Source organism: Homalodisca vitripennis, chromosome 5 (assembly GCF_021130785.1).
Source record: "Homalodisca vitripennis isolate AUS2020 chromosome 5, UT_GWSS_2.1, whole genome shotgun sequence".
Taxonomy (NCBI): Eukaryota; Metazoa; Arthropoda; class Insecta; order Hemiptera; family Cicadellidae; genus Homalodisca; species Homalodisca vitripennis.
Genome location: NC_060211.1, coordinates 9,469,923 through 9,493,636, shown reverse-complemented (window position 1 = coordinate 9,493,636; position 23,714 = coordinate 9,469,923). Strand labels below are relative to the sequence as shown.

Genomic DNA, 23,714 nt, shown 5'->3' with positions numbered 1-23,714 from the left:
TGGAGTTCCCCAGGGCTCTATACTCAGCCCAATCCTTTTCCTGTTGTATGTCAACGACGTACATTCATCGCTGCTGCATGGGAAAATCGTGCAGTATGCTGATGACACGACTCTGTTTTAGAGATAACTCACAAGAAGGTTTGGAACTACAAACCTTTATCGATATCAACAATTGTGTTCAATATTTCAACAGCCTCAACCTTCAAACGAATTCTTCAAAATCCAACGTGCTAAATTTCGCACTGCGCCCAGTGGACTCCCAATGTGGGTCAGCTGTCATGTTGGCAGATTTCATATTGGAAGAAGTCTACTCCGCAAAATTCCTTGTAATACTCCTTGATCGAGGATTGACATGGAATAACCACATTGACCATGTCTGTACCAAACTGTCCTCAGGAATGTATGTTTTGAGGTCTTTGGCCCGGTATTGCCTCAGTCAGGTATCGATTGCGGCATATTATGGGCTAGTTCACTCTCACCTTTCCTATGGGGTGGGGTTGTGGGGGGCCTGTGCAGGCAATTTCCTGAGGGTGTTCAAATTACAAAAAAAGCGATTCGTATTATCGCAAAGTTGAATTTCAGAGAGTCGTGCAGGACAGCATTAAAAAATTTGCAACTGTTGACTTTGCCCAGTCTCTATATTTTAGAAACATCTATGTTCTGTTTGTCTAAATGTGCCCTTACCAGGGCACGTGACACATGGGTATGAGACTAGAGGCAAAGATAACTACCGAACTGGAAGACACAGAACGGTGGTTTATGAGCACTTGCCTTCGCAGGCAGGTGTTCATTTCATCAACAGATTGCTAAATTCTATGAAAAACGCCCAAGGCGTCAAAAAGCTCGTCTTAAGCGCTTTCTGTTGTCAAAGGCATTCTATAGCGTTGACGAGTTTATCTGGGAGACCGTCCAATTCGACAACTGACTCCAGCGCTGGAAGTGGGTTGAGATTGGCGAAGGATGAATGAGACTGGAATGTATGAAAAATTATGTATGTTTGAATGTGGAGAGTTTAAAATTTAGAAATAATTATGACGTTTGCCATACAATGTGTAGAAATTGTTGCGAGCAATTAAAGATTTGATTTGATTGGTATGTGAATATAACAAAAATAGAAAATTCAATAAAAACTAGTATGTTTGACCTATCTATTCAACTTGCCTTTTAATACAAAAAGAATTTAATACTTAAAAAAGGGCTATTCTCATGGCAAATAGATTGTGTAGGATACAAATGTGAAAAACTTTTGTAAAATGTTAAAATGGGACTACATTATTTTAAGCCTCAGCATTCAGCTATGCCAGCTTCGAAGTGCACTGGATTTCATGTTAGAACCTCCCTAGGATTTGAAACTTGAGCCCAGACTATAACCATAAGTCTATGGAGGTTGCAACAGTTTCCAGTGGAACCTTCCCAAGATAAAAAAGCTCATGACAGTTTAAGGTTGTACCTGCTCGAACTTTCCCTAGCCTATGTCAGAAATATGCAGCAGAGTAGATTGTTTAAATGGTTTGTCTGAAGAATTTGATTGAAAGACTTGTCTATAAGTCCAGATTGATCTTTCATAAATAATTAGATTCTGCTTGCTTCTATTTAGTAGACAGAAGAGAAGTAGTGGTCGATTATCTATATACTTAGATAGCAAACTTTATTAGTCTTTTATTGGGTTTTGTAAGATATATTATGATTATACATAGTTGTTTTCATGAAAGTAAACTGAATAGATGTGTTTTAATTCACTTTCAACCTGAATTATGTAACCCTCTGAAAGTTGCATAATCTCTAGCCGTTTAATCTTAGCTGAGGGCCCAAAAAAAGAAAATAAGTAAGTAGAATATGTTCAGCAAATACTTGGTTCTCTTTTTTCAGTATTGTAACCAACGTTGTATAGTTAGTATAATAAGCCATTATATCATACCTTATCAAAGGCGCTGATGTCGAGATACAACATAGTATATTTTTCGAAACCAGTTGCTTTGTAGTTGACAACCCTATGAAGTTGAATGGTTTTCCAGAATTCAAACTGTTTGTGAGGTATTGAATTGTGGAACTTCGAACTAGCTGAATCCGCCCAAATAATTTGGAACCCATACAAAACTTATTGCTGATGTAAAACAACGTGGTAAGGTTTTTTGTCACATTTTTTAAAATTGAACATTTACGAGACTTTTCACTGAAGATATAAGATTCAATTTTAGTATAAGTTTAAAAATTAGGTAGGATAATGTATTTGTGTAGAATTTTAGTCTTGATATTTTAAGGATTAAGTTTGAAATAACTTGCAATATTTCTTTATGAGTAATTTGGTTTGGAGGAAGTGATAGGGGCGTGTGTAGCTAGAGCATATTTCACTATTTGTGAAAATTATGGTTATCATGGCATGTGGTTTAAAATCATTACTGAGATGTCCGCGAATAAATCGGCCCTATCCTGGCCAGTCGGCTGAAGTATAATCAATTTAGTTTCCCGCCATAATACTCCCATCAGTAGCAGATAAATTACTGAGGTTCTTTCCTTTTAAATTAGTAAGTTTCTTTTCTCAAGCGATTAGGAAGACAGACGATTTAAGGTGTTAAAATTCAAATTGGCGATATTTTAGCCAGTGTTCCCTAGCTCTACACTTCTCTTCGATTGAATCTCGTATATCTATAGTACGATAACTATATTTCGTCGGACCTATGTGGTTGTGGGTTTCAAGATCGTGCAGCTGATTGTACAGAAATGGTGAAATCTTTGACTGCATCTTCAGTTCCTTTCCGGCTTTGAGAGAAACGTTTACGTTAATGTAACAGTCGATAAAATACATTGAGTTGGAAACATTTCCAATCAGTCGTACTTGAATAAAGACAGCATTGGCGACACAATCGTAAACCATCAGTTAATAATAATAGAATAAGTCTGGGTGATCTGCGTACAAGCCATCAGTATTGGTCGCAGTTTCAAAAACGACTAAAATGCTCTTTGCAACAATTAAACTATCAAGTTTGGAAATTTTGTAGTACCAGGTTATTAATAAGTCTTTATTGTGCTTGTAATAGCTTAACGTTTTCTTGTATACCCGTGACCAACAGACCACGGTCTTCCTCGAGGATTAACAGTTCTAGCATTCCACCGAACATGTTTCTCTTTACAACCTTCCAGCAGAGAAGTGGAGCTCAAGTGAAGACACAAAGTTATTCAGTTCACCCTTAGTAACATTAATCCGAGAGGGATGTAAACTAAGGCTAATAGTTTATGACTCGAGAGCCAATTTCGTTTTATAACTACACAATTTTGAGTTTCTTCAAGTCGATAAATAAATCCCCTAAAAGATAAATCGATCGCCAAACGCACTAATTTTGGTTAGTGCTAAGTTGTCTGACAGCAATCTAGCTTTTTTTGGTACGTCTGACTGTATAGGCCGGTATCGACAGTGCGAGGCTGCTCGCTGCAAATGCCTCTTGGCGAATGCTCGGCTTTGCCTCGGACTGTGGATACCGGAGTTGCTCGCTATGAGGCGTTCGCGTCGTACAATGTGAGGCGAGCCGTGTGCTTGTCGGTTTTAGAGCAGTGCTCAAAGGTGCCTCGCTCCGAGCTGTGCGTAAAGTGGATACCTGCACTGTCTGCCTCGCACCATACAAGACACAATTCTGCACTGCAAACCAACAAACCTCCACAATGAAACTGTCATCATATATAATCATGAAATGATCAGACAATTAGTGAAGTGTTATGAAACCAAACGTTTACTGTGGGGCTCGAATATTATAATAAAAACAAGAGAGAAGACTTGTGGCGCGAAATATCGCAGTCAATTATAACCGATTTCGATAAATTTTTTTGAACCACCAACGGGGTTTACGTCGCTTTTTCTGTTGTTTTTTTTCCTGGTAATCGTCGCCATCACAATAAAATCAGCGGCAGAAACTTGCGCATTTCTAGAAAAAAATACATATTGTCCCGACTGTCTTCACTACGAATGCGGGTGGTTCGCGTGCTCTCAGTGAGCATTCGTTGTTACAAACTAGAGTTCACCCTGAGGCAGATGGCACGAGGCATTCGCAGCGAGCAGCCTCGCACTGTCGATACCGGCCTTATATATTAAGTGTGTCAAGCTATAAAACTATGGTCTGAGAAAATATCATGTTTAATACATACTTTTAACTCTTAGAATAGTCTCGCATTTCGACCCATTAAAACTAGCGCGGCCAACGATCAATTTCTTTCTTATCAAAATTTTCTCAATAAAACCCCATTATCAGTCCAAAGAAGACCTAAGAGGTAAAACATCTAGAGGACTAATTACTATGCTGGTTAGGTAAAACAGGAACAATTTATATAACAGTTTATATTTTTATAATGGCTTGAGATTATGTTTCACAAGTTTCTGTTGGATTTCAGTGATTTGTAGTGTTTTGAATATGCACGGAGGTAGTAGGTTTGCTGAGTTCATGAAAAATAACTGGGTCGGTCAAGCAGGCTGATTGGAATTGCGGCTGTGATGGTCTGTAAAGTGCGGAACGTGTAGATAATCGATTTTTAATTTCTTTATAAACGGAACATCCTCTGTAGTAGGGTTGGTTAAGTAGGGCCACGTAGTAAGCGTGACTTAGGTACAAGATGAGGAACCAGCACAGTGAAGACAGCTGGGATTGTTACAATAACTTTTGGTATGCCCATGTTAATGACAGCGCACGCTCTGGGCAAAATAGCGTTTCGGTCTAGGATGATCTCTTTTAATTTTTTAGTTCCCAGTGATTAGATAGTTCATCAGTGAATATATCTAAATTATTTTCAGCAATTTCTAGGTCGAAAAAGAAAAGAGGTAACTTCTTTTCGTTACGAAAAAATAAATGCTTATTAATTTCTGTTCTTTTTGAACAAGCTCGTTAGAAAATATTTTATCGTCAATTGAGTGGTGCATACCACAAATTATAACACGAAATTGTTTGTCATAAAATTGAAAGAGTGGAAGTCGGAACCTTGTTCCCTTAGATATTTCATGCATGTCCTATATGCAGCGGCTATATAAAAGTAATTCTCCTGTATATGAAAACGCACAAAAACTCTCACCGATAAAATTTTCATAACAAAGCGCTGTACTTTGTAATATGTTGTATAACATAACTTATACAAAAAACATCTCTTTAAATAAATAAAAATGTAATAAATTTGAAAGTGAGATTCTGAAAAACTATCGATAACTATCGATGGGTTTTCCACAAAACAGAATGCTTATGATGCTCTTTTGCAAAACTAGAAATACCATTACGGTCTGTTACAAAATCAGATATAAAAAACTCATTTTATGTAAAAGTGTTGTACATAAAAAGATTAAACTTACCATAATCATGTATCTACAGAATACTATATTAAGAGCTAGTTAAATTGTTGTATTTACATTCTGCTACAAATATTTGATTTCAAATTTTATGTTTATTAAATAAATACCAAAATTTGTTTTGAAACTAAACTACTCATTTAACAATCATACTCGTACTTTGTCTGCAATGACTAGAGTGCGGACGCATTTTTTCTGAAATATAGAAAAAGTAACTTGGTCAAGCCAAATCGGCAGAGCTGAATTAACTCAACTAAGCTTAGATATAGCTCAGTTTTACAATAACGGCTGGATTTTGCTGTAACAGACCACCACTAAGAATCGTATTCTGTTACTAACGATCTACCCATTACGTTTCAGTAGATTATATACAAGTATCACACATTTCATCAGAGATTTTATTTTTACTCTCTGCCATAAATTTTCTTTTTCAAAACACAAAACGTACGTAACAGACACATGGTTTCACTACAAGATAATATAAATATACCAGCGGCAGCGGGCGGGACAGAGATTTCGGACTGAGTTAAATTTCATGTTATGTTACTATCTTGGTTATAGGTTATGTTATGAACATGTTCGTCGGTGATTTCTATTTTGACTGTTAAATCATAGTTTTAGTTAGTGTTTTTTATCTGTATTATGAAATAAAAAGAATATCTATTTATTTAAAAACATGTCAACAGTAAAAGAAATGTAAGTGCCCCATTACTTATTTAGCCTATTTGTTCTCAATGTTCAAAGTTAAATTAATTCCATTATAAATTGATTATATTGCAGACAAATAAAATAGTGAGGGTAGGGTACGATAAGCGGACCCGGTTTTTTATATTGAAGAATGTAGTCTTCGATACCTAATATTCACATCTCAAATCCTAGACTATCAATCGATATAAAAGTATCTATAGTCCTCAATAACAATCATATGTTTTAAATTTAAATATGAATTTAATATTTATAGTGATCAAACAAATTATTATAACAAAAATTAGGAAATCTGAAGACGACCATATTTGCTCCTCCCACCGTTACAGTTGTTTCTTTCCCACAAATTTCACATAATGGGGTTTTCGGTACGAGTCCAACATGTTGAAGCCACAAAAAAACAATATATTTTATTAATGTCTTATCATCTTTCAAAGCAATGTCTTGTAGTTTTCTAAAATTGACTGCCATTTTAATAATTAAAATTGCTTATGTAAAATTGAAATACTACCCTACGTGTATTATTTTAAAGTGTTTACAGCTGTTGATATAGACTATTTAAGTTAATAATTCAAAATAATTAATCAGTATCGATTGTTTATATCAATGGTTATGATGAAGTAACATCGTTTGCCAATTTCGATATAGAAAACGGGGTCCGCTTATCGTACCCTACCCAAATAGTGAAATCACACGTTTTTAATAATAAACTACTGAATATACGAATCTATAGCTAGGCTTTGGTAAATTGATAGTTGCATTAATAATTATTAAGAAGTTTGTTGAACAATTCTAAACTGTATATCATAGAAAGAAAGGTACAAAAGGTATATACAATTATTGCAATGTAGTTAATATGTACTAATTTACCTGTACAACAAATTAATCCAATTAGGACCAGGTATATTACATAAGTTAGAACAATACTTATACTGTCACCGGATTTATAAAATATGATGAGCTTATTGTAATTTATAGCCTTCAGTCTAACGTTAGTTTAATAGTACAAAAAACTAGTGTACGTTTCACTCCGTTCACTGTGTTAATTAATTTTAGTGTAATACTCACAAAAAAGTCCTCAAAAATGTTTTATAGTAATTTGTTATACTGCACAAGAGATAACTCAGAAGGAAGGAGAACATACATACAGTCGAAACATCGTTTTGTGACTCATACAATATTATAGCACCAAGTTTGTAAAAATAGATGTGACTCACTTTCTGAAACAGTGATGGTCAAGCCGATGAGTAGTCGATCCAAGGGCAGTTAAAAGAGCAGAGTGTCTACTGTTTACTTTTATTTTATTTAGCAAAAAAGATGCAACTTGTTATTTATTCACTGGTTGATATCATTTAAACTATTTTAAATGTTAATAAAATAATATAGGCTATTTATGTATACGAGAATGGACATGACTTGTACTGTGTCAGTGAGAAGCTGAATTGAGTAGCACTTGATAAGTAGAATCAGTTTTAGTTTATTGATTTATAAATTATACTTATAGGTGTGTAAACAATGAATTTTTACTGTAGCCTAATTATTTTTTAGGGATTGGAAGGAGCAGTATGCAATTGCTGTCAAGAAGAACAGAGATTGGCGTGATCTGTATGCACTTATATCAGGAAGAAAAGGACGGCCGTCTTTGGATTATGTAAAAAAGGAATTAGACAACAACAAAGATCGAATAATTTCAGGCTTGACTTACTTTCAATCACAAGAAGTAAAACCATCTTCTAGTCGAGACATGTTCAAGGAGTGTGGCAGTCACTGGAGTAAAGAGAAGAAAACAGACATTACGGCTCCTTTCCTTATGAACAAGCTTCATTCAATGACAGTGAGTTTTTATGTACTTTTATCTATACCAATTTCTAAATGTAATTTAAGTAGCAAAAATCATAATACAAAGTTTGTTTGATAATTTTCTTGTTCCCTCTAGTATAATATTCCTTTGAGTTAATATAATAATGTTATTGTTTTATAATGTTACCGTTATACTGCATAACCTTTTAAAAAAGACAAACAATGTGTAGTACGAAAGAATGATTTATTTATAATTTATTATAATAATACATAATTTGTACAAGGTAATTTAGTCTTGAGTCGAGGTCAAATTTGTAATACAGACCAACTGGTTTTTCAGTACTTTGGTATTATCCGGAGCCCAATATTTTTGGAAGAGGTTTTCTTACCGGGAACATAAAAAAACTACATTAATAGAAAGGAACGACTTTTTATGACATACTGTGAAAATTACATGTCATTATAATGATTAATTATTGTTTTCTACGTCCCTAAAAGAAGCAATGTCAGTGAGGATATTAGTAGGTTATTTCATACGTACGTATTTCAAGTATAAAACAAGCACTTACGTGATCTGAGCTTCAATTTAGGTACTATCTCGAGGAATATTTTTCTGTTTTAGTCAGAAGCATGGGGCACTGGTGGCCAGGGTTATTTCCGATCGGTACTTTCCCGACCTCAGATCACATGAGCGGGATCTGACGTCGGAAAAGTTGGACAATCTGGAATGTGATTTAATGTCGGAAAAGTTGGACAATCTGGAATGTGATCTGAGGTTGGGAAAGTACCGATCAGAAATGTCCCCTGCCATCAGTGTGCACTTTGGTGGCATTTCCCCACAATTCTGGCAAAAACAGAAAAACATATCTCGAGATTCTTACGATAACCTAATCTATACCAAGCCTATAACAAATAGTAGATAGGGACAGACTGGTCTCCTGCTCGCTGACATCGGTTCCTTTTGGGGGGCAGAAAACAAGAACTGATCGTTAAAACGACAGTAATTTTGACAATAAGACAAATAAAGTATGTTTTTTCTAATAATGCAGTTTTTTAGGTTCTGGGTAAAAAATATATTAAAAAGTGGCCTCCGGCTAATAACAGAGTACCAGTTTTTCTTGAAATCGATAGAGAAGTTTTCCCTAAGAAAGAAAATTATCGTCAGCCATGCTAGTTTTGGTAGAGGTTGAAATGAGAGGATATGAAAAACGTTAAAAGTATGAAATAATAATTTTTTCTCACATTATAATTTTCTTAGCTTGACGTACTTAAACCAAGTGTGAGACACATAATTAAATATTAAATTTAGCGTCACCTAAACATATACTCTTAAACTCTCAAATTAGAGTTAGGCTTTTGATGCTTCATTTAGTATTTGTAAATCAGTTCACTGTTTGTAAGGTATTTCAATATTTTCTAGGGGATGGAATCAGGCTTAGCTTGGGAAGTGCTGTCCAACTACCTGCAATACGCTTTCCGAGGCCCACCAGACAGCCTACAGAAATTGTTGGCCCAAAACGAGGAGAAGGCACAAGCAGTTATTGCTGATTTGTTCTGTTTTTATTATAGAGAAAGGATGTTCATTTTAAAAATTTTGTATCATATCCTGACCAATACCACTGGTGACTTATACAGCGTAAGTATATTCATGTTCTTAGTTTTAAAGCTTATTAATAAAATTTTATTATTTGAGCTGTGTATTTTGTAGAAAACCATGAACTTTCAATGACTTCAAGTCAGTTTAATTCAATTAAAAATTCCATTCAATGGCAGCTGTTTACATTTCTGAAGCATTTATATCTTTGAAGTGATATATATATATATATATATATATATATATATAAAACTTCAAAGATATGACATGATATATATATATATATATATATATATATATATATAACTTCAAAGATATGACATGATATACATATATATAATAGAGAAAAAGACTTCATATAAATCCTTTAATATTTCGACTTTTATGTCGTTTTCAAAAAGGTACAAAAAGTGTATATAATGTAAGAATTAAAAGTAAACATATGAATTTTTATAATCAGCTGAAATATTCTATTCTGATTTATACTGTAATTTATAAACTCCTTGGTATATTATACTAAAAAGAGCTTAATATTAAAATTTAGATTAATAACATAAAAGGCGTTCTAACAGCATAAAATTAAATTAAATATTAACAATTTTGTAGTTTTGTAGTTGTACATTCATAAAAAATTAATAAAATTAATAAATTTAAATATAGACAATACATTGTTTTAGATTTGCTAGATTAATTTAGACTATTTTAACAGATCATTTCTTATTTAATCCAAAAGGTAATTTTGACTTAGTGACTAATTGATATGCTTGTTCTAAATTTTCTAATTGAATTTTTGAAGAATCTTCTGGTACTTTACAAATCCCTTTTAATGTGTAAACAATTCAAAAAAATTAAAATATTTCGTTATGAGCCAATGCATGTTGCGAAACCAATTTGTCGTCTTGTCTGTTGGATGAAGACCGATGGTTATTCATCCTAATATGTAAGGGATTTGTCGTTAAACCAATATAGTGCCTTGGGACAAAATTTGCAAGACAACTGATAGATTACATTTTTCGATTTACAGTTAATGTTATTTGAAATTTGATATGTTTTATTAGTTGTGCTACTTGTAAAAGTTTTAGAAGGATTTAGAATTTTGCATGTAGCACAACGCTTGTCTTCGCAAGAATGGCAACCTAAAAACTTTTGATCAGCATCTGAATTTGGAATTTGGTTAGGCAATAATTTAGGTCTTACCAAAAGGTTCTTCAGATTAGGGGCTTTACTAAAAATAATTTCTCGGGGGTTTTGAAAACAAACTATTTGTCAAAGGGGATGATTCTAAAATGTTGTAGGCCGTTTTTAATATATTGTTAGTTTTATGTAGCCCCGGGAAATATTGCGTAATAAATTTAGGATCATCTGTATAATTTTTTTTCTTGTTCATGCTGCTGTTGTTGTTTATTTTCGATTTGTTAATTTTATTTCTAATAATCTTGGTAGGGTAGTTTCCTAGCAGTAAAAAGCTTTAGATAATGTTTCTATGTAATGGTGGTAATCCGAGTTGTTTGAACATAAATTTTTTTTGCTCGGATTGATAGGCTTTTTGGTATGGATGGACTTTTTAATGTGAAACAGGATGGCAAACTGTTATAGTGTAGGTAATGCATGGTATTAGTTTCCTTTACATGAATTTTTGTCTTTAGATAGCCGTGTTGTATAAAAATGTCTAAGTCCAAAAAGGTTACAGTTTTAGAAGAAAAATTCCAAGTAAATTTTAAAATGAAAATAAATTGAGTTGTTTTAAAAAAGTTTCCAATAAAGTTTTACCATGTTCCCAGATCACAAAAATAATCATCTATAAATCTCAGCCAAACGAGAGGTTTGTGTGGCTGAGATTTCAGAAAATCTTCTTCGAGCTTACCCATAAATAGGTTTGCATAGGAAGGTGCCATCCTAGTTCCCATTGCTATACCATTAACTTGTAGGTAATTTTGATCTCCAAAATTTAAAATTATTCATTGTGAGTATCATATTAATTAAAGTAACTATAAAATTTGTGCTAGGTTTCGAATGCTTGGCCGCTTGTTTAAAAAATGAAGTTACATACTGTTTACCTTTCACTGTGTGGAATGTTGGTATATAGTGATTGTACATCAATAGTCACTAACAAAAATGTCATTTGGGAGTGGCTGTCTAATTTCACTGAGCCTTTCGATAAATATGATCTGTGTTCTTCACATAAAGAGTTCAAATTCTTGACAAAGGGTTGTAAAAGTTCATCCACATAACTTGAAATCCGTTCGGTTGGAGATCCGTAGCCGGAAACAATGGGGTCTTCCTGGAGGTGGTCTTGAAGGTTTGTGAATTTTTGGGTAATATGTAAAATACCGGTGTTCGAGGTGTTTTTGGGACTAATAAATTAAGGGTTTCCATATTGATGTCTTCTTTGGGACCTTCTTGCAACAAGTATTCTCTTATTTCATCGTTGAATTTAGCAGTTGGATCTTGATCAATTGGTTTGTAAAATTTTTAAGTCTTGTAGTTGTTTTTCAATTTCGTATACATAATCATTAATATCTAAAATCACAACAGAATCTCCTTTTGTCAGCAGGTAAAATTACTATACTTTTGTTTTGTTTTAAGGATGAAAATAGCCCTTCGTTCGTTTAATGTTACATTTTCTTTTTTTTGTAGTGTATCAGTAAATGTAGGTTGAGCCAAATTCGCTATTATTACGTTAACAAATTGTTCGATGGGATGGTCAGGTGGAAGATTTGGTGGAGTCCAATCAGATTTTGATACAGAATTTTGGTATTATATTCTTGTTAATTGTAGACTGTTGTTGGGAAAAGTGAAATTTAAGTCGTACATTTCTAGCAATTTTCTTCTATTGTTTAAAGAAGCCTCTGAGCATTTATTTTCTGCATACTATACATATATATATATGTATATATACTTAAGTCTGTTACTTCATATATAGGTTTAATTCCAAATAATACTGTAATTAGTTTTATCTGCAGTGTTTTTATATGGGACTCCCAACTTCAAAATTATTCCCAAAAATGGGTTATATGAAATTTTGCAAATTTTTCCATTTGGGAATGTTAAATTTGTATTGTAAATATTATTCTTGTTATGAGTTGTTCGGAAATTTAAAATATTTGCTTTGGCAATACGCACTAACTCTAAAACACTTAATTAAATAACAGTAATTATTAAAACTTATCAAAAGAATACAGATCACAATACTGTTATCTGCCAGCACAGTATCTGTGACTGGTTATGGTGAATAGAAATATGAAACGAAATGAAATGAATATGGTTTATTTTCCCAAAAATAGTACAATAAAACACAATATACATATACACGTATTGCAACAAACGTATGCACATACATACAATGTCTGAAACCATGTATCAGAGTGCAACGATATGGTACTTATACATAGTTAATTATTTATTATAAGGTATAGGTATAGCAGTGTAAGGTTTATACTCAATCTATAAACTGTTCATTACAGGATGTATTCTGCCGTTTTATCAAGGAACACGTCAAGTTTGACACACTGTACGAATCCGTCTGTAAACAACTTAAGTTGGTTTCACAAGCTCACCAGCCCAACTTAAGTTGCCTAAATCATCTGGCCGCCCCACGTTATCTTACGTTCTGGTCAGAGCACAACACTCGTGAGCGAGTGCAGTTGGTCAAGCTGCTGATCATAGCACTCAGGCAGTGCCCTAGGGACGTGTGTACGATAGCTCAGCTCCACCAAGTGCTCCAACTTTTAGAGGTTTGTTTTTGAATAAAACTGTGATTTAAAAAAAATTTCATATCATAATTTATTTGAATGATCACCAGTACAAAATACGAGTCAGACATTTGTTTCAGTTTTTAAAATGATCTCTTCCCTCAATTTATAAAATAGTTACTCCATATGATTATAATTTAATGTACAATTGAATTTTATGTTTAATAATTGAACTATATATTTTGTTAATGTTCTAAATATAACATATTAGACACATATTATTACAACATATTATAACACATTATTTAGCATATTAGTTAACCTGCTAAATTCTAACATACTGCGGGCAGCGGAAAATCTTAGCAAGAGACATTCCACTGTTAGAATTGTTTGCAGGGTCTAATGGCTTTCGTATACATTAGGATCATGCCTCAGTGTGACAAGTGAAAAATATTTTGGAATTTACATTTTAATCTTCCAAAACAATTTATCATTATCACAATAACTGCTGCCATTTTCACTTTCTTATAGTAATCTCTCAAGTTTTGATTCATAAACAAAATACAGAATCAACTGCTATTTACAAACAATAATGAGGTAACATAACAAAATATATGTATCTAAGTTTATTTTCCAGATTTTGTATGGTATTACTGAGAAAACAAAATACCAAAACTAGCCAAGTAGGTTTGAATGCGTTCTATCGGAAATGTGGAGAAGTACAACAGTTAATGCTGAATGCTGAACTGAGAACACAGTATGTGCGCCTTTTGGCCTCTGGTTCACTGAACATAAAGATGCACACGCTACGCCTTTTGCCCACAATGGGTTAATTAGTGTTTTAATATATTATCATCATTGCTTGTCATACATTAATTTCTGAAAACTACTTATGCACAAATATTAATAAGTTAATTCTCTATTTAATTATTATTATTAAGTTTTTTCCCATCCTTTTAACAACATATAGTTTATTGCAGTGTCTTAAGCAGCCAGTTGTTTGGTTAGAAAGTGCCAGTTTTCTGTTCCATTAAAATCAAATCCTCAACAGTTGGAAATAATTAATTAAAAACTGTTTCCTGTTATTGCCTTGAAGAAGCACCAGAATAAGATAAATTGTCAGATTATTCTGGACATCATCCCATAACTATCTCTTTATAAGTGTCTTTTACCAAAGATTTTCATTTCCTTTGAAGCAACAAAACTCCATCTGTGTTTGAAGACATTATTTATTTGGTGAGACGTACGGACTCCTTTTAACATCATCTTGGACATTATAACTTGTGATGTAAAACACCAGAGCGGGAGCAGGATTATAAATTCTCATCAAGAACTTCATAAAGTACAACTTAAAAAGTTGAAGCATTTTTAAAACTACCTATTTTACTTAATTTTAATAAATTAATAACTTAAATGATAATCACTGAAAATAAGAGTCCATAAATTGTTCGGTTCCCAGTGGATCAGATGTGTCCTAATTTAAACAGTACATTTTAATGTAAATGTTGAGTTTTGGTGTATTTCACCTTCCGCTTAATGTTGCATCTGGAATCGGATGCTTCAGAAAAGAAGCTGAACTCAACATTGACATTGAATCAACTCTTCCGCCATAGCTACGTTATTTGCGTAGAAAAATATATTACCTAAAATATTTGTATACTGCAGGAATCAAAAATATCAGAGAGAGAATTGCCTACCCGTTCCAAAGAGTCTCCATACAAGACACTTCGCAGATTTTACGTCGTCCATTTCATCCAACTAATCAGTTTTGATATGCTGTGAGTACCTAAGAATTACTTTATAACTTTAGAAATTATTTGTAGTTTCGTTAAATTTAATAAATGGAACAGTTGTATTTCTGATTTGTTACAGATTTAATAACTACTATAATTATTTACAGTAAATTATGGTGTAAAACTGTTGTAGTAATATTATAATGTTGCCTATATTTCTGTTGTAAGATATAATAAATAATTATTTCATTGAATAGTTTATGGTTTTTACAAACTAACACTAAGATATAAAATAACTAACAGTTACCTGCGGTTTCGCCCACAATTTTGTAGGCTTTGCATGTGTTTTTGAGCATTTCTGGTTCAAGAGAATTATATTTTCGACACCAAATTTGAGTTAGCCTTGTTGCCACAATCAAGAAAATATTCATATATAAATATATATAATATAAATATAAATACATATATATATATATATATATATATATATATATATATATATATGTATTTATAATTACATTATAATGTCGATCTGACATGCACCCGTTTTGACAGTTCATATAGTAGTACATAAATCAAAACTACTGCCACTATTTTTATACCGCTTCAAACAAAGAATTCCTGATTTAAATGAAAAAAATCTGTTATTTTCTTGTATGTATATATATATATATATATATATATATATATATATATATATATATATATATATATATATGTCCATAATCCTATTTTTCAAATCCTAAAATTGAAATGGATATAAATTTAATTATATTACAATAAAATAAATCATAAATGAAAAATATTTTAGCAGAAATGGATTTTTGAAAATGGAAGAGCCATTACTGCAACACCAACAAAATGTTGAATTGGGTAACAGTTGTTTGCTTACAGTTTTCTTTTAAACAGTTCAAGTATGATACGTTGATTACTGTTTTTAAGCCCTTGATTTTATTTGTCAGTTTTCTCAAATTTCTTTCTTAAGTCAATCGTAAAAAAAATGTAACATTTGTAATCTTTGAGGACACATTCCTAAAAACTTGAATCCCTCTTGAAATAAACTGTTCTACAAATTTAATCTATACAGCTAAATTAATTCCTATAAGCTTTTTCTTCAAATTATGGTGTAAATTGACACAAATGGCCATTACTTGACTGGAACATAATGTCGTGTAATCTGCTGTTGGCAGCAACGGGGACGACTCCAGGCTGTGTGACAAGGACTTGTTCACGTCTGTCAATGAGAAGGTGAAGTTGCTGGTGGACAGGAAGGCGGAGGAGGGGGCGGCGCTGCTCAGTGTGTGGTTCATAGTGCACCACCTGACTCCCTTGGGCACTCGGTCGCAGGCCATGAGAGAGCTGATAGCACACACAGTCCGGGCAGCCAATCCCTGGCCATACTTCAGCTCTACTCTCACCTGTCCTGACATTCTGGTAGGCATTAGTAGACAATTTATGTGGTTCATAGTGCACCACCTGACTCCCTTGGGCACTCGGTCGCAGGCCATGAGAGAGCTGATAGCACACACAGTCCGGGCAGCCAATCCCTGGCCCTACTTTAGCTCCACTCTCACCTGTCCTGACATTCTGGTAGGCATGTTAGTAGACAATTTATGTGGTTCATAGTGCACCACCTGACTCCCTTGGGCACTCGGTCGCAGGCCATGAGAGAGCTGATAGCACACACAGTCCGGGCAGCCAATCCCTGGCCCTACTTTAGCTCTACTCTCACCTGTCCTGACATTCTGGTAGGCATTAGTAGACAATTTATGTGGTTCATAGTGCACCACCTGACTCCCTTGGGCACTCGGTCGCAGGCCATGAGAGAGCTGATAGCACACACAGTCCGGGCAGCCAACCCCTGGCCCTACTTTAGCTCCACTCTCACCTGTCCTGACATTCTGGTAGGCATTAGTAGACAATTTATGTGGTTCATAGTGCACCACCTCACTCCCTTGGGCATTCGGTCGCAGGCCATGAGAGAGCTGATAGCACACACAGTCCGGGCAGCCAATCCCTGGCCCTACTTTAGCTCTACTCTCACCTGTCCTGACATTCTGGTAGGCATTTTTTTGTCCTGAGGGTAAAGGACAGCTTGTCCCAGCACTTAGTCCTAAAAGGACCTTTGTACCTCCCTTACTTAAATTTGTGTCCTCAAAGTGCAAGGCTTTTACAGAAGCCTATCAGATTTGAGGGCTCCTGTTCCTTGGTACTGAGGAGATGTGCTCCCAGGAATCTTTTCCGAGTTTTTGAGATGGCAGGACAATATAACCAAATATATATCATCTGCTGATTCCTCCTCTTCTCCGCAGAGTCTACATTCGTCAAGTCTGGCTAAGGCCCACTCTCATAAGATGTTTCCTAAGGGGGCCATGTCCTGTCAGCATCCCTATTATCATTCTTATATCCTCCTTACTCTGATCTAGGAGAGCTGTCCACACTTTAGTGTAAGGAGAAATAAACATTTTGGATAGTGTTTTGGAACGTTTTGGAATCCTGAGGCTCTACTCCAATTAATGTTTCTTATCCTCTTTTCCCAATCTTTGACAAGAGCTTTGCTGTTGGAGAAAGTTATCCCGCAGCCTGGCTCAGGCCCCACCATTATGGACTACGCTCCCTTTTTGGCAAGTAATCTGGTAGGCATTAATAGACAGGCAAGCTGACTAATGGTAGTGACAATTAATGTGGTTTGTCTCTCTGTCCTGAAATGACTGAACATAGTAACTCATAGTAATCTTAATTACAATAACATATTTCACTACTAAAAACTCGGTTTTCAACAGATATAGATAACATTTTTAAAATTCAGAAGAAATTTTTAAGAATAATGACATTTTCACCTTGGAAGGCTTCTTGTAAGTCTATTGTTAATGAACATAAAATTTTAACTGTACCAAGCCTAATAATTTTCAAAACCCTATTAACAGTGCAGTCAAATTATAACAACCGTTGTAATGAAAACCATAAACACAATCATAATACTAGGTATAAAGCTAATTTTCAATATCCCAGACATCATCTGAAAGTGGTGGAAAAGACACCATCCTACATGGTGAAAAAAATTTCAATAAATCACCTTCAAGGTTTAAGGAATTAATGCATTCAGGCGCATTCTGATATAACATTATGGAGTTGTTGCTTAAAAAAACAAATTGTATTGTGAGTTTTTACCTGAGGTTTTAAATTTTAAGCTGTATTACTGTTTGTTAATGTTGATTTTTATACTTTCAAGTAGGTCTACAAGCTGACATAATCGCTTTCCCATGATAAGTCAATTAATACCCTGTTTTATTGTTTGTGTTATTGCTGTTTTTTGTGTTTTATTGTATTGTATGACTCGTTAGGATTTACTCATCCAAGACAAGAGTAGTGTAGCTTATATTTTACAATGTCATCTGTTTTTTAGCTGCGCTATTTGTGAAACGTTTGTGACAATAAAGATTTATTTAATTATTTCCTAAAAGGGCTTTGATATATATATATATATATATCCAATGTATTTCTAAAAAATGTTTCTCTATTTATTTACTAGAGCTTTATTTACGTAGCTTTTTCTTATATTCACTATTGTCTTTGAAGAAGAAATTGTTAAAAAAAAATCCTATTAAGTAATTCATTGGCAAACAAATGTAAATTACACATTTTTTAACTCAAAAAACCAACTAAGCATATTACAAACTCTAGAAAGTAGCAATATTTGAACAACAACCAGTTAATTCATTGTTCTACGCAACTGTGTAGCGCATGGGAGGGGGAGGATTTGATGAACAGAGCAGAAGTCTGCTGTACAGGTTAGGGATTTTTGTGTACCTTTTGGGATTGTACATATTTTTCTTGTATAAACATTTAAACCAAAGGATTCAAGTATGATAATCTGTGTAGTAACAGTATATATAATGGTTTTAACAATGATTGTGAAAATAGATGTAACTGTCAGCTGATACTGATATACTGTAGATTACTGGATAGCAAGTTAGGAAGATAGTAGTGCAAGCTGCAGGTGCATTAGGCTTTTTTCTTCTATAAAGAAGAGAAAAGGACAGATATACAAACACTCTTCAATGTTAATTAATTTTTGTATTGAAGTATTAGAAACTACTTCAACTCAGCTATAAAAATACAAGATGTTTGACTGCAATAGCATATCTTCTTCCAGGGGGTTGGGATACTGTGACATCTAGAGAACACAAACTTCAATTAAAAGCAAACTCTTTAAAATAAATCAACTAATAATGTTCAATAATCATTAATACAACATTTTTCATTCCAAAATAATATAAATTTAACACTTCCCATGCCGTAGACGGATATATTAGAATGGTTGACTTTTACCAAAAGGCCAAATATAGTCATATCCGATTATAGATTATGCCTCTTGGAGTTTTTTTAGTTAAAAATGCTTGGTGCAGGCTTTGTGCTTATTTCGGTTACCAAGGAGGTATTTATAAACGACCTTTACTCTGCGGCAGGGGGAGGGGAGGGTCCTTTGTCTAACTCCAACCACCTGCTCGTCAGTTCTGCATCTCCTATAGAGCCATACTCTTACTCACTCTTACTCCCAGGGCCATTTATATCGGAGGTGATATTTAGCCGCACCAACAAAGCTCTTCCATCTTGAACGGTCCTCTGCATCTTCCTCTGAAGCGCCCACCTTCTCCATATCAGCCTTCACCTGGTTCCACCATCTCACTTTCGGTCTCCCACGGGGGTCGTCTTCCTTCTGGGTTACCGTACATTACCCTCCTCAGTTTGCATTCCTCTTCTCTTCTCAAAACATGGCCTGCCCAACGGAGTCTTCCCTATAGAGCCATAACCAAACATATCCGTGGCGTGTATTACTGCTTTCTCGGTTGTCACGAGTGCACGACTACTACGTATCTTGTTATTATTCTTCATCATGTGGTAGTGTTGTGACTAGTTTGAAATATTTATCTTGTTTTATTGTAAAATGTACAGTTTAATTTAATTACATTTTACAATGAAATTGAAATTGGTTTGAAATAAACAGTTTTGTAAATAGTTCTTTTTTATTTGTATTAATAAATTTGCTAATTTTAAGTAAAATGCTCTGTTTTACACTTTTTTTCCCTTTACTGTTTATAATTTAGCTATAATAAAAATTAGATTTGAATTTAAAGAAAAACAATCTTTTTACTTGTCTTGGCATTATAGGATAGTTAATAGATTTATTAGTGGCTTGCAAAGGTTAAATCAAAATTTTTTATTCAATTTATTTTAAGATCAAAAGAGTATTTAAATGGTTCAGTTAAAACTAGAGGAGAAGATGTATATTATGTTTACGTTTAAAATATGATGAACAATTTTTAATTATTCTTTTTTTTTTAAAGGAGAAGCTAATCCCCCTTTTAAGCCTTATTCTGCTTGTCCTCATGGGCCACTGGCCTTTTTCAGGATGTTATCAATCAGAATGGAGAATAAATACAGTACAAGGTCGATGGTATTGATAAAAAGTGCAATGGTCATAGACAGGATTTGAACCTGTGCTATTTCTAACTCAGACCCAAAGTTCAATGTCTTAGACCGCTTGGCCATCGGCACTTCAAACCAATATCTTGCAGATAGTTAGGAAACCATTTTTTGTGAAATTGTATTCCTTTAATATTTTGCATCTGCTGTATTCAATGTTCTTTTCTTTTTTTCATTGACTTGTCAGGTTGTCATGTATTAAATTCTTCAATCTGACTTAATTTTCAGGATGACAAAATGATCAGTGAGGCAGTTTACTACGCTCTATACCAAGTGGCATTCCTGTCTGTGGTGAATTTCGGACTGGACTATGTGCGCTGTGACGACTTTCACAGGTTGGTAGCATTGCTGGTGCGGGACGCCCGGGTCCTTAAACACTTCTGGCTCACAGAGAACGATGGGCTCCAGCTGGTGCTCAGAGAATGTGAGAGGTTCTTCCCTGTTGTCTGGCGTCCTGTCTTTGACATCTACACTTCCATAGCGTCTCACAGCGAGTTCTATGTCAATCAGGTAACTTGCAAGCTGTAGTTTCTCAACCAAACTGTGTAGTCATAAAATTATTCAACAGTTGCGATTTGTTTAGAAAAAGAAATAGAAGAACATAAAGGCATATTCCTATTTCAAAAATCCCTCCAGAATACTCTCCACTGGTTTTGAAAACTCCCTTAATACTCTATTATCTATATTTATATTGTATGTTATATATTTATGGAATTGGCTTAATCAGTAGACAGTAAATGTGCTTTTAATCACCTGTCAAATTCAAGAATAATAAGTATAATAATTTATACACATTTAAACAGATGATAGTAAATGTTTGATCGTTGTTATTCATCTATCAGTTAATTAGACTGTACACATGTCATTTTACGTGCTCAAGCTTTTCTTTGTCTCAGTTTGTGTTTATTAGAATTTTAATGAACTACAGTAAAATTTGATAATTTATTACATCAGAATCAGAAAATTTATTGTGGTAAACATTTTCACAAATGCGACACAATGTCATGCTTAGGCTTAATGATTATTTGACTAATTACTAAGTCTATCTACCTGACTTATTAAACTAACAAACTCTTCAATATTGTAACAGCAGAAATCCAACAACAAACATTTAATTTTCATTTTAAAAGGTCTTAAGCTAAGTTGTTGGATATGGTTTGGTAACAAATCATAATGTGTTAACTTGTGAAGCTAAGGACTTTAACTTTAATCTCCCTTTAGACTTAGGATTCCTCCATACTAGCCTAAAATATTTCAACTGTTACTGAAATTGTTGGAACTATTCATGAAACGTTGGAGAGAAATTTGAGAAATTTCAGAGGTTATAAAAACAAATTCACTCTCCGACTTCAGGGCCTCATCTTTTATCTTAAATCAAAAATGGATCAAAAGATTAGAATATCTTTCAGTAATTAACACTTATCTCAGGATTGTTTGAAATGTCATTTAAAAAGAAAATGCTCTTGGTGTTCCTATTTTTCAAAATAAAATTACGTGCGAAGCCGAGGTTAATTACTAGTTTTGTATCATTTTATTTTTATAAATTGCAGAGACTATGGGCAAAATAAAATGAGCCTTAAAATATGCTGTTTTTATTGAAGATTGTTAACATTAACTGTTTGCTAATTAACTTAATTTTGTTATAAACAGCTAGTGTAGAAACAAACATATAAATAAAAATAGAGTTTTAGTATTTTTTATATTTGTTTCTTTAGCATTTTTCTTTGTCTCTAATCTTTTTACAATTCATATTAAATGCTACTAACATGACGCATGCTAAAATGTTCGTCATAAACAACTTGACATCCACTGCATATTGGTTCCTTTAGTCCTCAATTCGGTTTGTTTACTCATGTCACTTTTGCCAGCGCTATTAATCTTCCTATTCTCTGCATTCAATAACTTTTAATATAGATAAAAACTAAAAAAGTTCCTGTTGATACAAAGCCAGAGAGTAATAATAATAAAATTTATGGAGAGTGGATTTAAGTTTGGAAATGATTTTATTACATGATGTAAAGAGCTGAAAACGTAAATAGTTTTCGTCATAATACTACTTGAATACAAATGTTCCGCCATATAATGTAATTTTATAAAAAAATTTAAAGAGAGATGTTTTGTTTTTTGTGGAGATTTCCTGTAGCTATATTTTAATCCTCAGAGTCAATAATCACCAGGGAAATGGCAACCCTACTTTGACTACATTTAATTCTTATTTAATATTTAAATTTTGTTTCGTAAGGTAGAAAAAAGAGTGGAGCGGGAGGTGAAGTTTACTCAGCTACAGACGAGAGTGATCAATATGGAGTCCCTTGGGAACAATGTGTTTCGCAGCCTGGAGCCTGTCCAGCCGTTCGTAGCTTCCGACAAGATAGTGATTCCTGTCGGCACCCGCTGTGTGATATCCGGGGAAACCGATATCTTCATCCACTGGGACTTCTCAGTGTCCATCTGGCATGTGGTCAAGGAAACATTGTACAAGTGGTCACAAAAGGCAAGTATTGCTACAGTAAACAGCTTATTACAAGAATTGTGGGCTTGTTGTATTTTTATCTTTTGAGATTAGCAGACTCTCAGTATCGTTGTTCCTTATTGCGTCCTCCTTGAAACTGTAAGAATAAGAAACAGAAAAGTTAGATAATGAAAGGCAGGAACTGCAGATTGCATCTTTATCAAACCGTAGATTATCAGTCTAATCTTGGTTCATAATCCCAGTGTAACGATCGTTATCTCCAAAATTCCTGTTCACACGGGATCACAACATTGCTAACACTATGCTCGTAATGCTTGGAAACTAAAAAAACTAAAAACCTAATATATGTTTTACAATAAAACAATCCCAAAAATGTGTCAGTATAACTCATTGGCTACGTATATTGTCTGTCATCAGTTAGCGTATGTGTAATTACTGATTATTTCACGCAAAGTACGTAATTTTCGTGTCTATAAATATTCCCGATATGGATTATTTTTGCATTTGTCAATACTATTATATCAATTGTCATAACATGCTCGATTGTGAAGCTGATTGGCTCTCTCGAAATTGATTGTTGTTTATTGTTTCACCTGTTGATTGTTTGTTCTGAAATGATGTCACAGTAAAATGGTGTGAGTTTTAGTAACTTTGTGGAGAGCATACTCAATGAAAGTAAAAATAAAGTGAGTGTTGTAACCTTGACGAAATTTTGAGAGAAAGTGGTGATGGGAAAAAAAATGTGACAAGGCCTAAACCTCAAACTTGGGAGTGGCTCCGGTAGGCTAATGATCCACATAATTTTAATTTTAGTGGTAGGTCTGGTATGAATCTAATTGTTGTAATTTTAGCGTGTTACATGGTCTCTTAATATTTTTAATTGACTCTAAACACCCACAAAATGATTTCC

General features: G+C 33.9%; 1 protein-coding gene across 1 annotated transcript in view; it reads left to right on the top strand.

Moving 5' to 3' along the window:
• Nucleotides 1-5,822: 5,822 nt before the first annotated feature.
• Nucleotides 5,823-23,714, top strand: part of LOC124361776 (nucleoporin Nup188) — a 42,986-nt gene continuing 25,094 nt past the window's right edge. The window contains exons 1-8 of the mRNA XM_046815746.1: nucleotides 5,823-6,016; nucleotides 7,574-7,859; nucleotides 9,246-9,461; nucleotides 12,884-13,153; nucleotides 14,777-14,889; nucleotides 16,035-16,278; nucleotides 20,560-20,841; nucleotides 22,574-22,825. Of these exons, the coding sequence (XP_046671702.1) occupies nucleotides 5,997-6,016; nucleotides 7,574-7,859; nucleotides 9,246-9,461; nucleotides 12,884-13,153; nucleotides 14,777-14,889; nucleotides 16,035-16,278; nucleotides 20,560-20,841; nucleotides 22,574-22,825 (1,683 nt within the window). The 5' untranslated portion in view covers nucleotides 5,823-5,996. The remainder of the gene's footprint in view (nucleotides 6,017-7,573; nucleotides 7,860-9,245; nucleotides 9,462-12,883; nucleotides 13,154-14,776; nucleotides 14,890-16,034; nucleotides 16,279-20,559; nucleotides 20,842-22,573; nucleotides 22,826-23,714) is intronic.